This window comes from Phaseolus vulgaris, chromosome 8 (assembly GCF_000499845.2).
Source record: "Phaseolus vulgaris cultivar G19833 chromosome 8, P. vulgaris v2.0, whole genome shotgun sequence".
In the NCBI taxonomy this organism is placed as follows: domain Eukaryota; kingdom Viridiplantae; phylum Streptophyta; class Magnoliopsida; order Fabales; family Fabaceae; genus Phaseolus; species Phaseolus vulgaris.
Window position 1 is genome coordinate 61,449,129 of NC_023752.2, and position 16,777 is coordinate 61,465,905.

The window sequence follows — 16,777 nt, forward strand, 5'->3', positions numbered from 1 at the left end:
CAATTTATTGTTATCTTCGTTTTATATTTTAAAAATAATATATATAACAGTATCCATTTTCGTGTCAGCTATCATTATATATGTTAAATCATGAACGCGTCTTTTATAATTTAATATTTTTATTTTAATAATTATTAACTAATGAATATTTTTATTTTTTAATCATAAAAAATGAAATGAATACAGTGCTATGTGTTTTCACGGGTAGATTATAAATTGGATTATATTATGTAATAATATTTGAAAAAAAAATTGTAGAATGAAAAAGGGTAATTAAGTAAATTGAAACATAATTAATTTGTTAGCCAGCTTCACCTGGCTAAGCTAGTCACGCTGATCTTGCATTCTCCTTGTCCAAAGTAACTGCAGAAAGCAAAGACAAAACCCCAACAACTCTTCCCTCTCTCCTTGTTGAATGCTTCCATGGAGTTCAGACCTCGCAATTACAGTGCCGAGCTTGAATTTCACGCCCTCCGTCGCGTCTCCACCGCCGCTCATCCTCTGTCTGCTTCTCCTCCCTCTCCACCTCTCGCCCAGGTCCTGCTCTCATATCGCAACTTCTTTCGCATTTTTTTTTCTATTAGCAGTTACGGTACCTTGACAGCGGTAAAAAATGATCGTGGCTATACAGAATCGGTGCCGCTTTCACTGTTCTGAATGCACCACACTATATAAGATTTTGTTCTATCAACCTGAAATAAGAACATGCCTAGGATTTGAATCGGTCAGTTAAATTAACTTCTATCGATCCTTCCTAGTTTAGAAACCTTTATTCAGTTTAATGTCGTCCAATGGTTGAAGTTGTTGAGCTGAGTGATATGATCATGTGACTAAAATATGATGTAATCTGGATAGAGATTTAAATGATCTTAGTCATGAATTGCAAGTTATTAGCATGTATAACACTAAAATAATGCACTAAGAGCAGGAGAAAGAGGTTGAAGGCGGGGACGGGAAGAGTTTGGTTTAGTTACTACAATTTAGGACTTAGTAATTTCTGTTGACTTGCTTAAAGTGAAAGTGTTCTAAAGCTCCGTGGTTATTGTTTTTAAGTTGACCTGTGACCACAAAAGTTTACATATATTTCACTTTTGACGATATTCACTTCTTTGTTAATTTTCTCGATTTAGGTTGATGTTGTAGATCGTGGGAACAATGATTTCTTTGATCCACTGAGAGGAACTGATAATGATGCAAATGCTGCTCCTCCTGATCATGAAAACCTGAATGAAGCTGCTGATCTTCAGCCAACGAAGGAGTGGACCTCTTCCAGGAGATTACTAATGCAGCGGTTTCCTGTCTCCAAGATGGTTTCAGTTTCTTCAGTAAGTTTTACAGTATTTTCCTCTTTTCAGGTTTAAATAAGAAGCTTACTACATATTTTGTGGTATCTTTAGAAGCATGTTTTGTAATGAGACTGCAGACAGTTCTTATTGGCTTTGAACATTCTTAATTGTCACTAGCAGCAGATCAGTTTAGATAATAGATGTGAAATTCAACAATTTACATACTTTGTTGTGGCTGGCTAGGGGAAAGGCTGGATATTTTCTATTTGAAAAACTGTAGAACTGTATGATACTGTTTTATTGGTTTCCAAGCGATTAAGACATTGTTTGATTGTCTGCATTGGTGGATATTAATTATTAAATAATTTTGAGGAAGAGGTGTATCTGGCTGGAGTAGAAATCTTGACCAAGATATTACTGTTTATTCAACCATTTATTAATACACTTCATATCGAACCTTGGGTTCCTTAGTTGTTTTTTTCACCTTCAGCTATAGAGATAATGATTTGAGCTTGGGTATGGACACTGTTGTGATTTTGCATTAGAAGGGCTCTATGCAAGTTGTTAGATAACACTGCATATGAGCTAGCCATCTACCAGATACTGTGTTGGAAAATCTTCGTGAACTTTGAAATATTCTTATGAAGTGTAAGATATAGCAGTTAATTACTCTAAATATCTGTAATTTCTATTGTGCAATTAGCAAATATAGTATTCTTAGAGGGTAGGTCTTAATGTGAGCATTGGAAAATAAGCTTTTGTATTCTAAAAACTGTTTTGATCCTTTATCTTTAAGCCTTTCAGTTTTTTTCATTATAATTATCTAATTATTTATTCTTTAAATTACAGATGCCTGATGTTTTAATGAGAAGTGGGAAATGTATGTCAATACCTTTTACATTGTTTTTACTTTTGTAATATCTTTTATTTATCTACATTTAGTTATGTGACATCCCAATTTTCAGTACATGAGAAATCTTCGACAACTATGCACTTCGAGGAACTGGACAATCCACAAAAATTTGCAGATGAGGGTGTCAAGACTATTACATGGCAGGAGTACGTTTCTCGACTACACGAGCTCAAAGATGAGATTACTCGTTCTTGGTTAGCTGAAGACCGGGTGACATCCTTAAAGTTATCAATAAAGGTAAACTTCAATGTATTTAATAATTTACTTTTAACATTATAGTTTGTATTAGTGATATATACCTTTTTGCTTTTGAATTCATGAAAAAAACAGTTTTGTTTTATGTTATTTCATTCAGCTGAGATATGATTTTATGTATCATAGTTGTTTAATTGATTATCTTGAAGGTTTTATCTAGTTGGTTGATTGGTATTTGATTTTATTGGATGATATTTAGTTTCTTTAGGTGCCGTGTTAGAATCTAGGAAAATATTAGATGTTGCTTTTATTGTTAACAAGGTTGTTGATCATGTTACTTGAAGCATAGAGTTTGTTGCAAAATTATATTTTAAAAAGTGACATGTTTGATTTTTATGATTCTTACCAAGAAAGGTTTTGGCAAGATATGGAATGACTTAGTAACTTGTATTCTTCTGGTGAGTTCTCTGCCATTTTTCAAGAGAACTTTATGCTTGGTCTAGAGGAGCAAAAAGTGGTCATATTCAGTGTTCAAATAAGTATTTTTGGGATTTGTGCAGGTTTCTCATTTACGGTTTTTGTTTTTAGATTGTAGACTTGTTGGTTTCTGCACATGGTTCCCCTTTATCAGATAGTTTAGGGATTAAGAGCCCTTTAATGGATATCAGTTTGTATTTTCTTTTCTTCCTGTACTTTCTTCACTCTTAGTAATATTTATATGCCAAAAAGAGTGCAAATGTTGTTTAATTTTGGTTAACAGTATTTTAAATATAAGGGACTTTGAGAGTAGGGTCTGCCCATTTGAAATTTAAATAATTTTATACTTAGTTTTGAAGTGGGAGTGAAAACATACTGATTTTTTTTCATTTATTGTCTAACTTTGTCTTGATTTTGATTGATTATCTGGGTCTGAAACTGATTATTCTGTTTGCAGGTTGCTAAGCTTCTTATGGATACGTCAGTATTTGAGTTTTATCCTACACTTTTTGTTCTTGTCACCGATATCATGGATATGGTTGGGAACCTGGTTTGGCAACGCATAAAGCGGAAAGCTGAGTTTTCTGAAGATGGAACATTGCGCTGCAACTTAGCAGGTCCTTTGTCAATCTGAAGCTCACTCACAAAATGCTGTTTACTTCCATAATCTGTAGTTATTCATATGACTGTTGCACTAATAATTGTTCAACGTGACATTTTTTTTCATGCTAATGTTTTGAAGACTAATGATTTTGTGCTTTAACTTAATAATGCGTGTTAGTTCCTTAAAAGGCTGATAAAAGAGTTTGTAAGGATGGCAAGGTGATTCTAGGAGAAAGTGTTACTACACAACATAGGATTTTGATTCTTGATGTTCATTCGGGGAGGAGGCAACCTTACTGTTGTGCCAAGGCTTGCCCTGAAATACGTCTAAATATTTAATCCTTATAAATTACTACATTTACAAAAAGGAATTATATAACAGATAACATAAAATACTTTGTGCATGTTAAACAGTGAATGGTAGTTTCTCGGCTCATGTAAATAATGGATGGTCAGGTATTTGGTTTAAGGATACAGTCAACCACTGAGTTTTTGTTTGAGTGAGATGCTTCCAGCCAGGTTGCATCTGGTTCAACAGAACTGTTGCTGGCATGATGCTTAACCAGACTAACCAGAAAACCAATTAATTCTACCACTGACCAGCCTTTGGTAATATAAATATTTACAATTATTATTATAATTTATGAAGAACTTCTTTTGTTGCAAGGCCTAATTGTTTCTAAATGGCAGAAATACCAATCTTGCGTGGGATCGGGTACAGGTATCTGATGCAATATGCAAATGCAATTCTTTTTTAAATGAAGCAATGGGTATGCCAATTTATCTTAAATAAAATATGCATATTATATTTGTTAAGAAATTAAAATGAAATGTATTTATGGATGAATATATTCCCATCACAAGTTCCATCAGTACTTCTTCTACATGTTCCTGGGTAATAATTTTGAGGTTGGCCCACACTTTGAGCATAGCGGATAGAGAAAAAAAAGATATACCACATATGTGAATGCCATTCTATTAGAGTATTGGTATCTGCATCAGATAAATATATAATTGTATATGCAAACATCTGGGAGTATCCTTGCATCATTGAAAAGTTGATGCATTATGGGAACATCATAATTAGTAATTTATTATAGCCATACAAATATAAGATGAATGATTGAAAATATGTTCAGTGGGTATCCTAACTGCAAAATGGTTCTCACTGTCTCTAACATCAGAACTCACTGAATATTTTCATTTTGTATCTTGTTTATTGGAACTAATTTGTACATGTCATACAAGCTTGATGATCTGCATGAGATAGATGGATTTCATTTAAAAGTCACATATTTTTTCTTAAATGATTTATTTGAATCTTGTAGAAAACTTTCAAGCAAGGGATATTTGTGCTGATGCCAAAGAAACTTGCTATAACTGGTTTAGCAAAATTGGTGCTGTGCAAGAGCTTCTTCCACGCATGTGAAGTCCTTATCCTTTGTCCTGTATTTAATTTATTCCTTATATTTTTTCCCCTAAAGTTATTTGTCTTCTCTCTCCGCTTATGTTGGTTTTAGACTTTCTGATGCCATGATAACCTTTAGTTTCTTCATAATCACAGTTATAATTTTCTTTGAATTCACTTTCAGAGACACATTGCTGTGATCTCACAAGAATCACAGCCATCTATAATTATATTTCTATAATCTCAAAGCTAATCCTAAATCCACTTCAACAAAGAAAGTCACCTTGGTACAATTAGGCTACAAAAACTATATTTTTGGATGAAGCATAGCCTTGTTATATGTAAAAACCTTTAATTTGCAGATAGCTGTTTTGTTGTGGGTTGACCTACTCCTATTTTAATTTATTTCCTTCAACATGTTTGGAACCTCTTATATAATGTTAATACAGTGACGATTAGCTTTAACATGACAACTGTCAAACACTTTGTCTGTCAATATTGCATGGAAATTTGATCAAGTATAGACCTTTTTTCTTGAAAGGTTTTGTTAATAACATTTGAACTGTTGCACTGAAGAATGTTTCTCTCTGACGGGTGTTTGCTGAATGCTTATCTGAAATTGTTCTAGTTACTTGGAGCTGGCAATTTTGCCTTGCTGGCGCTTTCTGCTTGACCAACCTTTAGACAGCCTCCAACGCTTGGTAATGATGACAAGAGGATTAGGAGATCCTGTGGCATCTGCATATTGCCGTCTTTATATGGCTCACTGTGCTCAGAAGCTGCCTTCGCATGATATAGGTATTTTTGTAATATCTATCCTTAGGATGTGTAGAACATGTAAACTGAAACAGATGGGCCCCTTTTAATTGTTAAAATAAATCTGTATGTTGCCAGACATATTTTGGTCTAACCTTTACATCTGCATACTTGCATATACAATTGTGCATCATAACGCTCTAACACCCCCACAATTGGCAATCCAAGACCTTGGTGTGATATATTATATACACTTTTGGTGCCAGTACAGTCACATACTTTGGTTTAAAGCCTTTGTGTTTCTTTTAAAAATTTCCAAATTTAGAAAGCTATTGAGAATGTGAAAAGTCAGCTGGTAAAGATATTATTTAACAGTTATTCAGATAAAACAGAAACAATTAATTTGGATTACTGCTTCACACTCTCCTATATGATTTTTTGTGCTCTATAGCAGTGCTGCCTCTAATTAATTTTCTCCTGTATGGGTTGCAAATTGATTCTTGTGTGTATTTTCATACAACTTATTTCATATGTTATGCAACTGGAACAGGCTATCTTGTTACATGCGTGAATGACATCAGAGTTATTTTGATACAAATCTTGTCAGCCAATGAAAGATCTCATAAGAATGTTAAACTCAACATAAAATTGCAAGTGAGTTTGATGGAACCAACCATTGAGTATATTATGAAGTGTGTATTTAATGGGTTGACTCAGGTACGTAATGAAGTTTCTCTTCACTAGTATACTTGTTTTGGGAGATATTATATATAATCATATTTCCACATATCTGGGTTATGTGAAAGTGTATAATTGAAATTTCATTGATTGGTTGGTATATTTGCTCTTTTATTTTGATTTTTGCATGAGCATTTCAAGTGAGTGAAATGAAGGTTGTGTAGGCACATATAGTAAGCTAAATGTGGTTGGGTTTTTTCTGATTATAATATTGAAAACTCAAGTTTTAATATGCCATCTATATACTCCATCAGACAGTAGAAAAAAGAAAGTCAATTTGCTAATTTATTTTCTGCTTTTCTTCTCTATATATCCTGTGTTTTATGCTGATCTAAGTATGTCTTTGCTAAAGACACAAGTCAATGAAGTTCTGTCAGAACTTGGATTGATGAAGAATCAACAGGAATTGGGGAGTGTTTCATGTGTTTCAATCATTCTTCATCATTTACTGAAGGAGCTCCCTATTGAAGTAGTGAATTCCAACGTTGTGCACATCCTTCATCTTATTGAATTTAGCAAGGATAATTCCTTTGGTCAGGTAAGCTTTTAAAATTGTTATGATCCCTTGAATTTAGCAGCATCTTTGTTTTGGTTTTTCCAATTTGCAGTTTTATTGTTTTCTTTTTGATGATACAGCACATGAATTACAGACTGCTAGGATTCAGGATGCATGAAAGAAAATCCCCTGTTCATATTGTCAATGATGTGTTAGATAAAGTTATTCAGGTATCTATAAAATTCTAGTCCATCTTGCATCATTTCAGAGTTACATTCACAATGACGTATATGCCTCTTAAATCTCCATCTCTTTGTCTATCTACACCTTGAGGGAAACTGTATTATCTTAGTTTCTTTGATTAATACATTCTGTTCTCCAATGCCTCCCTCTTCCTCTTAATTTTACCATACAAATATAGGAGGAGGAAGTCTGTATCTTATGATAGGAAATCTCCTTAAAACAGAAAAATGTTAATGACGAACAAATCGGAGGTGTGTCATCTCTTATTATGTCAAATGTCATAGACTATAAAGTGCAGGAAAGGAGTAGAAAAAGGTAAGAGTTGGGCAAAACTTCGTGTGTTTTTGTATTTGTTGTTGTATTTTAGTGTTTGCTTCTTCTAGGAGGATATTGTATTGCGAGGCCTTGCGCTCTTTTCTTCAATATATTCTCTTCTCCAATAAATTTTGTGAGCGTAATGTCACCAAAACAAGTATTGAAGAAGGAAGTATATACTGAAGATGTAGAATTCTCTTAAATCTGCAAAATATAGACAGTGAAAGAAAAAAAAAAATACTCACTTTATCCTAGAAACCCCAAAAAAATAAGTACGAGTACAATCTATCTACTATCTAATCCTTTGGATGCTTAATGAAGATAACCCTTGACCTTTTCTTGTAAAATAACTACAGAACATCAGGACTAATTGGAATATTTATTGAAACACAAAACACTCAGACTGCACACTACTGCAATGCTATTACCGTCCAGAGAAGAGACTACTCCTACAGAGAATATCTCTGTTCTGAAACTTACAAATACAACAACACCATAAATGTTCCCACACCGTAATACTAAATTAAACATTACAAAGTAAAAATGTTATATGCAATAACTGCTATTCACCTCAAAGCATACTTCGCACACACTTTTACCATCAAATACTGCTGGGCATAATTGCCATTTGTTATACAACACCTTTTCTGGAATAAACATTTCAAATTGGAGGTCTTGGAGCGGTGTCTCCATCAAATGACACATGAAATGTAAAAGCATGTATAAACTGTTGGTTGAGCCACATTATATTCTACATCTGTTTCTCTGCTCTATTCTTGGTTTGTACGCTTCCTTATTGGTTAGGTTACTAGATTATGAGGCTTAGGGTAAGTCATTAACACCTGTTTCCTAACTGTGTTAGGTCAGATGTTATTATATTTAGATATTGACTTTTAAGGAAAGTCTAATCAGTTAAGGAAAAGTTTTGTTTTAGTTTATTCAACATCTATGCTTAACACTCATGGTCAAGTTGAGTATATGGTAATTTTTACCTGAGTAAAAAAATGTTTACTTTCTGAGATTTAGTCTGAGCTTCATTTGTAAGCATGTTTTCAACTGTCATTTTTTCCTCCAGATATTTCATTTGTCTCTAATTTGGCTGCAACTTTAGGTTATTGCTCTGTATGATAGCCTTGATGAATACCTGAAGGTTGTAGATGCTTATACTGATCTTATTCTTCAGAATAAGATGGTAAGTCCAAGTGAGTGACTACAATCAGACTGTTATTAGTTCTCTATGTGCCATTATGTATCTTCTTTTGTTGGATGCACTAATATGTTGACCATTTTACATGGCGTAGATGATTTGGGCTTATTTAGGAAATTTTAGTAATAACCTTTTTAGTTCTATGACTGTTAAAATATTAAATTGTTGAAGGTTTTTAGATATTCAGTAATTATTTTTTATAATGTAAATTTGATACAGGAATAAAAAATGGAAAGAAGAATTGAAGGAAAGAACTATTGTTACATGTCATATTCCTTCTTCTTCATAATAAATTTTTTTAGAGATACCATTTGTCATTATTTACTTTGTCAGTTCCAACAATCAATTGGTTTACATGATTCTCTCAAAGGCTCAGTATTAATGGCATTTGTAACAAGTTTGTCTCATATGATACATATGCTCTAGCTTGAGAGAGAGTGTTAGAGATATGATTTGATCACATTAAATAGGGATATTAATATGATTTGATAGGAAAATATCTTACCAAATATTTCTCATTATTAGATATTGATTTTGTTTCTTATTATTGTATCTTTTCTTCATTATAAATAAGAATACTTATATGTGTACTTAGCACACAAAATTCATTATATTCATTCTTGGTTTCTCTCTTCTCAACATGATACTAAAATGGTACCATCCTTCGTGTCCTGTTTTGGCACTAATCTTTTCAATGAATTCTTTTAACAAAATTAAGCGCTAAAAAGGTATTAGGAGTAATTGTAAGTCTGCAACAAGTAGACCTTGAGGTCTTAAACTCTTTAGGAGTGACTACTGCTTGTTTTGACTAGGCAGTTAACACTTTGTCACCCAACTGTTTTTTACAATGCCAATGTTTTTCATTTGTATCATCATCTTCTAGATCTGAACAGTATAGTGACAGATTATAGATTTGTTGGTTGGTTGGGCGTGGTTGCAATTTTTGTTGCTTTTTAATAATTCCAGTTTGGTCAATCTGGGGCTTTAAACTTTTTAATCTACAACTTGCTTAATGCCCATCTCTCCTTACCTTACCAGTAATTCCCGTTTGGTCAATCTGGGGCTTTAAAGTTTTTAGTATATAACTTGCTTAATGCCAATCTATGAGAGATTGAACATGGTCCTTCAAAATGAAGATTGATGTTGGCAGGTTCTAAGTTTGATTTTTTAGTGCTGAATAAAATTTAGACTTTGAAAGGAGGTGGAAATTACAAGAAAATGATGAGACAAGATGAGAATCTCAAAGGTCTTGTTGAATTACCAATAATACTTGTCTTCATTGGCTATTAGCTGAAATGATAAGCAAGCTAAGAATGCAAGCAATTCCCCAAAAGTAACAAAAGATCTATTACTAAATTCTGGAACTAAGTTTGTAAGTCCTTTGCACGATATGCTATCCCCCTTTCTTTGCATCCTTTCTTTCTATCTATTGGTATGTCTTAGTATGTTCTTTAAGTAGACAATCATAAGGCAGACGCCTATATGATAATTTAAAGAAAATCTATAGAAAACATTGAGATTTAAACTCTTTCCTTGATGGATTAATTGTTATCCAATTACAAAGTTTAGTATGAATTGATATATATACCTATCACTTTCAAAGTACTATTACTTCCTTCTGTAATCTATCCTCTAAATGCAATAAATTATTCCAGGATAACCATTTGAATGCCATTTTGGAAGGCATTTCAAATCGAGCTTGGAATAAAACAGTTACAGAGGATGAAATGTTAAGCTTGCAATCTCTCATTGTGAAGCTTCTGTCTCACTTTAAGCATTTGGAAGATGTTTTTTGTCTGGTAGGTTCCAATAATATCTTGTACTTAATCATATTTTTTTTTTAATTTTTGTCTCTATCATTCATTCTTCAATACATGTGCTAGAAGCATTAGTGATGGTTTGGCCTTTTGTTGTTATTATTATGTAGGTTCAGTTTCCTGAAATCTTAGATGTATTGTATGGCAAGTCACAGGATGTTGTCTTTTTGCACATCCTTAATATGGTGACAAGGTACCATTTATAACAAGTATTGTGTTTTATTCTACTCCTTTCAATCCATATCACCCTTGTTGACTCATATACTAGTTTGTATATGAAGGTGAAAGTTCACTTATCTTTTGCTGGAAGTTTAATATTTTTATTGGAAGAATTGGTGTGCCAAGAATTAAATTCTAGACAACTTGGTCGGAGGGTTTGATATCTTATGATGAGCCAACTATACCAAAAATTTATGCTATTAGGTGAAGTGAAATGAACAATTTTATACTAGTATTTGACAAATTCCTTTACTTCTATGGCAATTCCCAAAGGAAATTTTGAGTTGTGAGGCAGTACTACTGAATCATCTCTAAATCACCTCATTCGAATTTCAAGGTTTTACACATCAAATTTTCTTTTCTTTTTTTCTTTGTTGGAAAAAGAAAAACTGAAAATACTAATTGTATGAGGAGAAAATGTACTGATCAATGAAGTAAATCTCTCTAAAGTAGTGTTTGGACAGAGAATTTTGAATTTCTTATTTAAAATGTATGGAAATTTAATGTTTTCAATTCCTTTGCAAAATGCTTTGTTTGGATAAACAATTCAAATTCTTTTTACTACAAATTTTGTGTAATTTAATTTCCACACTATGTAATATTTCATGTTAAACATTTATTTAAAAAATTAAGATTTCAATTGAAAATTTTATAATAAATAAACATTATCCAATTTTTAAATAATAAAAAATCATATGAAAATGATTAATCATTTAAATTTTTCATTATTTAAAAATTGGCTTCCAAAATTGTACAATTTCATATAAAATAATAAGCAATTAGTTGTTATCATTTATGAATTTTTTATTATTTAAATAATGAACAATTAGGTTGCATTAAATACACCAAATAGCTACTAACATTGCAAAATTCCGTATAACCTTTCACTGCTTTCCACTCCTAAATCCCCTGTACTTGGACATAAAAGCTGAGGTAAAGAGACTGGACTAAAGTGTACGCACTACACAGATTATTGTTAACAACACAGAACTTATACAAACTTAAATATCCCAGTTTACTATCTTAGATCTAATTTTGAAAATATATACTATTTAATATATAAGGGTAAGGCATCAAGTCAGATTGGGTAACATTAGGTAAGGTCATTCCAACACAACGAAACTAATGGGATATTATTTTCACTACAAAAGTTAGTGGGAGGGAAATTTTATTCTGGTCCTGAATCAAAGCTTACATGTTTACTGAGTTTACTTTTGCATTTTCAAATTTTTGTTTCGTGATATGCTGGCTTCCCGCAACATACTCTTGATTCTATCCTTCTGATTGATTAATATAATTTGTTAGGTATTCACTTCATTACCATGTAATAATCTGTTATTATTTGTCAAACAGGAATGATCACATTAGTGATCCAACAAGCATACAGTTGCTTTTTGAAATTGCTCAGACACTGCATGATAATATAGAGTTTATGAATGTGAAAGATGATGATGGCCAAGTGGCACGTTCAATATCTCGCTTTGTGCACATGGTAACACGATCCTTTTTGATATTATTTTGGTCTATGATCTCTTTCTTTAGTTGTGGTAGTAATGCTTTGTCATGATTGATTAGTTGACACTTAACTGCCTCTATTTACTAGGTAGATTATGGAGCAGAGATGGAACAACAGTTAGCTTTTTTGGTTAATTGTCGAGGAGCTTTTGGTAGATTCAATGAACTTAAGGTTTGTCTTTGTTTTTCTTTGCAGTTGTTGGCCAAAGACCTGGTATCATAGTCATAAAGTTATCATATTTTCTTGCAGGAAACTCTTGTTCACTCTTGCAATTCTCTAGCAATTCAAGCTTTGAAATGTGCTAAGAAAAATCTTAGTTTTTTCAAATCATGTGTTACATTTAGTGAAGTCACAATACCTTCTGTTTCTGCTCACAGGCAATTTGATCTTTTTCTAGAAACTGCAGAGGTAGGTATGACAGCTTTTGGCACATAAAAATTGCATGTAATTTTGCTACTTTTTATATTTTCAAGGATTCATAATTTGAAATTTTCAGGTTGCATTCTTGGGGGGCTTGGTTTCTCATTCAGATGGATTAATTGATTCAGCAATCACATGTTTGCATACCTTAGACATAATTGATGGTTAGTTGATAAGCAAAACCTTTAAATTAGTTGCTTTCACATTGTCGAAGAATTAAGAACCAATACTTCAAATTGAATGCATGTAATTTGTTATCTGTGGGATGTCTATTTTGTGGGATTTATTCACTGCTAATTTTGTGTTCTATGATGAAACAGTGATGCTTAAAATGTTCAGAACAATGATCAGAATTCCAAAGTATAAATTATTCTATATTTTGGTAACTCAATTCTGTCAAATTGTGTTGGAGAAGAAAGCCCAATAATTTTGGGCATCTTGTTTTTTCCTCTTTTATCCCCTTTGTTATCTAATGATTTGAAGCCATTTTTTAACTTTCTAAAAAATCCTCTTTCGTCCTCTTTGTCAAATATCTAATGATTTCAAGGCAATAATTTAAACATCTTTTTATTTCTCTCTTTTATCCCTTTGTCGTATATCTAACGATTTAAGGCATTTATGAATTTTGTAAATCTTTCAAATGCCTAAAATCTGACCACGATTGCGGCTTCTTATAACATATGGCTTAAAAGCTAACATAGAAATTGTTATATTATTTATTAACCAGTAACAAACTAACAGTCTAATAAATACTTAGAGTTAACTAAAAATGATGTATCAGAACTAGAATAATTAGACTATTGGTTAAATTAAATTAGGTTTATGGTTGATCAATCAATATACGAACTGAAATGGATAAAGTCATATATAGTGGGGCATTATGTTAAGATATATGGTTAATAATATTAACAGAAATAGAAAAGCTTTTGGTGTGCCAAACTTTAAGGTCATTTTCCCTACTGTTTTTACCCCAAGGCTTCTAGTGCTTAAAACTTAAAGAAAATCTGATCTAACAATACTAACTTCTTGAATACAAGTATCCTAGCAATCATTCTTAGAAATAAATAATATAAACTTGAATGCTACGATATATTAAAGGCACCCGCCATTCTTTTGCAAGATGGTTTCTTATTGCCATCATTCTCTTTTGAACTTTGGGTTGCTTGTATCATTGTTTTTTATTTAAGAATTGTAGTAAAAGAATACATTAATTGTGCCACCGTGGCTTCTATCTTAAATAATGATTTTTTGTCTGTCTCTATGACATTCTTAGAACCTAAATCTGAGTATTGATTTGCTTGATTTTGTAGGCTTCCGAACTCCAACGGGCGTTGAAGGACTAGTTTCATCTATTAGGAAGTTATGTGGCTTCTTAATTATGGTTCCAGGTTGTAAAAGTTATTTTAGTTTTTCACATTCATATGCATAGACACTTAAAAATCTCTCTTTTTTGGGATGTCACCACCATTAAAAATTTTAATAGAATTATAAATGTACTAGGTTAGAGATCTAGTTCCTTTTTACCTCTTCTTAGTATGCATGTATTTACAATGAAGTTCTTCTACTTTATTGAAGGTACCTTTAGTCTACCAGTCACCTATTTCCCAAATAACTTGTTCACATTGATCAGTTCCCGCTCTTGGTAAGTTTTCTTTGAGATATATAATGATTGAAGCTTCTTGAACCACCCTCCCTTGAGAATACTTCCCTTAATTATTTTAACCTCTTTTTGCATCTTGTTTGATGAATGAATTAAAATTGAAAACCCTTGCAGTTTTGAACCAAAAATGAGGACACAGATTTTTTCAGCTATCATATTATTACTGACAACTTTATCACAAAAGAGGTTGCCATATCGTGCAAATACACAGGTATAGGTGTAAGTCTTTGCATCTCTTTATTTTGTCATTTCCACTCAAAGGAAATTTTCAATTGCATTTATAGAATGAAGATAACATATCATTTGCTCTTTCATTTCAAAATGGATAAAACAAATTGAAGTTTAAAGGAGTATTTAGAGAAGTCTTGCTTCTGTTGTGTTGTCCGAAGTAATGGATATAAGTGTCATTTGGTGGACATAGCTCCAGTATATGTACAGGTCTAGGGTTTATGCTAATGTAGTAGGATTATTCTGAGCCCGTTAGTGAATCAACCTTCCCGTGCTTGCTGTCTTATCAGCAAAGTTCAGTATTGTCCTTGTCTGCTAATGAATTCATCTTCCCTAGTTAATAAATCAATACTTAATCACATCTTACATGTTGAGGCCTCTCTTTTCCTTTAGGCACAACGTGCAAGGAACATAGAGGTGAAGAAGTGAGACTAACGTATTATGATCATCTATATGAAATCATTATTGAAATGAAAATAGTCTGGGAAGTCATAATCCCTAGTTTCACTATAGTGCCATTTCAGATGTTAGTTCTTATAATCAATTTCTATCCAAGATTTTTCTTTAGTTTCACCTGTTTTTGTCATACTTACACTAGTTTTGTAGATAACGGTGTTCCTGACAAGTAATGGTTTTTGGTTTATGTATCTTAATCCTCAAAGCAATATATTTTTATTTCTTTCCAGATTCTAGGCAATGACATGTTATACTATGGGGATTCATCTTACAACCAAGAACTTGTTTCTTTGTCTAAGCTCGTTCTTGAGAACCTGCTTAGTGCTGTTCAACAGGAACCTTCCCAGGTATCATCATTTTGTCTAAATTTGTTGTTTGATTTATTTAACCAATTATAAATACTGATTTTATTGTGCTAAAATAAAGGCTGCTCGAGGAATTTTGGCACTTGAAGTTTGCAATTGCATTGCATCATCTTTTATGGTAAGCTTTTCTTTCCTTGTTTGAACTTTCTTCACATTATCATTGACGTAAAAGAGGATTCAAATTTCAATTTATAAATTCTTGAAAAACATTACAAAACTATTTCCAGTTTATGAATACTACCCAGACCAATGGGTATTTAAATCAAAAGGCAGTTAACCCATTAACTGGGTTTGTAGTGTGTGTCTACATGTATTGCAGAGTTGTATCTGAATCATGCGCAAATTCTACTTCAGCCTTCTAATAACGGTTTCTTTCTTGATTAATGGCAGCTGAACAGTGAATTATCTCCTGTTTGCCTTACACTGATAGAAACTGCCAAGTCATGTTTGAGTGCCCAAGACAGATACCTCCAGTCAACCATTCAACTTTTAAACAAACAATAGCCAACTTCTGTAGGGACTAATGTGTCTACTTCTGTATGATTTGTGTTCATCTAGGTTGATAGGTTACTTGTGATATCTATTGTGACCTTATTTTTTATCCTTGTTCTTTTAAAACTTTTTTTCCGTGCTCTTGCCCTTCTCACCCTTTTCATTATTTTTCTTTCTTTTGAACGAGATGACTTATTTGTTTCAAATTTGTTGTTTCTTTCTTTAGGGGTCAAATATATTGTTTCTAAATATGGAGAACGAAATAAAAAAAGGGGCTCCATGTTAAATTTTATCCATATTCAATTGACCCTATTATATACCTTTCTTTTTTTAGACATGCTTCAACTTTCTCATTTTGAGCTACTGCATGCAGTCGTTAGTTCAATTCTCAACTTGTCTAGTTGAAAGTTAAATTTTTCTTGATAAAAAAAAGTTACCTCAAAGAAAGTTCACCTTCAAATCAGAGTTGTATTGTATCTAATGAAATAAATATAAAAAGTTAAAAGGGGTTGAAATAACTTTCCGAAAAGAGCATTTTAGAACAAATATTTAGGGCGATTTTAAGTTTTATTTATCCGTAACGAAAGTGTCTTCTAAATTTGTTCCAAAAATGTTTATTAAAGCTTAAAGAAAAATCAGTCCTTATAATATCCGCAGAAATGGAAAGAACATTTCCCAGCTCCATTAATCCATCCACAGAGCAACTAAAATTTCAAATAAAATATAAAAAAAAAAATTCAAAATAAAATAAGTTACGGTTTTAACCTAAAAAAGTCTTGAATTAAAAAAAAATGTATTAAATAATTCTAAATGATATGGAACTTTTACTGTACCCAACATTATATAAGAAAATTAGATTTTTTTATCATAAAAAAAATAGATTATAGTATTTAACAAAAGTCGCAACAAATTAATTTCTTCCTGCACGGCTTCCCGTATTTTTTTGGGTACCCACAATTTTTAAAAT

The 16,777-nt window shown here is 32.2% G+C and overlaps 1 protein-coding gene across 3 annotated transcripts; it reads left to right on the forward strand.

Moving 5' to 3' along the window:
• Positions 1 to 315: 315 nt before the first annotated feature.
• LOC137824194 (uncharacterized) lies at positions 316 to 16,108 on the forward strand. 3 transcript variants are annotated; one of them, XR_011083219.1, is made up of 23 exons: positions 316 to 537; positions 1,131 to 1,325; positions 2,136 to 2,166; positions 2,252 to 2,436; positions 3,329 to 3,488; positions 4,803 to 4,899; positions 5,511 to 5,680; positions 6,189 to 6,355; positions 6,729 to 6,914; positions 7,013 to 7,102; positions 8,542 to 8,622; positions 10,293 to 10,436; positions 10,565 to 10,647; positions 12,027 to 12,165; positions 12,277 to 12,360; positions 12,439 to 12,597; positions 12,686 to 12,773; positions 13,920 to 13,997; positions 14,185 to 14,251; positions 14,384 to 14,488; positions 15,184 to 15,300; positions 15,380 to 15,436; positions 15,709 to 16,108. XR_011083219.1 is itself a non-coding variant. In XM_068629678.1 (23 exons), the coding sequence occupies exons 1-23, from the start codon at positions 424 to 426 to the stop codon at positions 15,820 to 15,822; spliced, it is 2,703 nt and encodes a 900-aa protein (XP_068485779.1). In that variant the 5' UTR covers positions 319 to 423; the 3' UTR covers positions 15,823 to 16,108. The 3 variants fall into 3 exon arrangements, 2 of the variants coding, with proteins under 2 accessions (XP_068485779.1, XP_068485780.1); XM_068629678.1 differs by having other exon boundaries at positions 319 to 537; positions 14,384 to 14,480; XM_068629679.1 differs by lacking the exon at positions 2,136 to 2,166 and having other exon boundaries at positions 322 to 537; positions 14,384 to 14,480.
• The last annotated feature ends 669 nt before the right edge of the window (positions 16,109 to 16,777 follow it).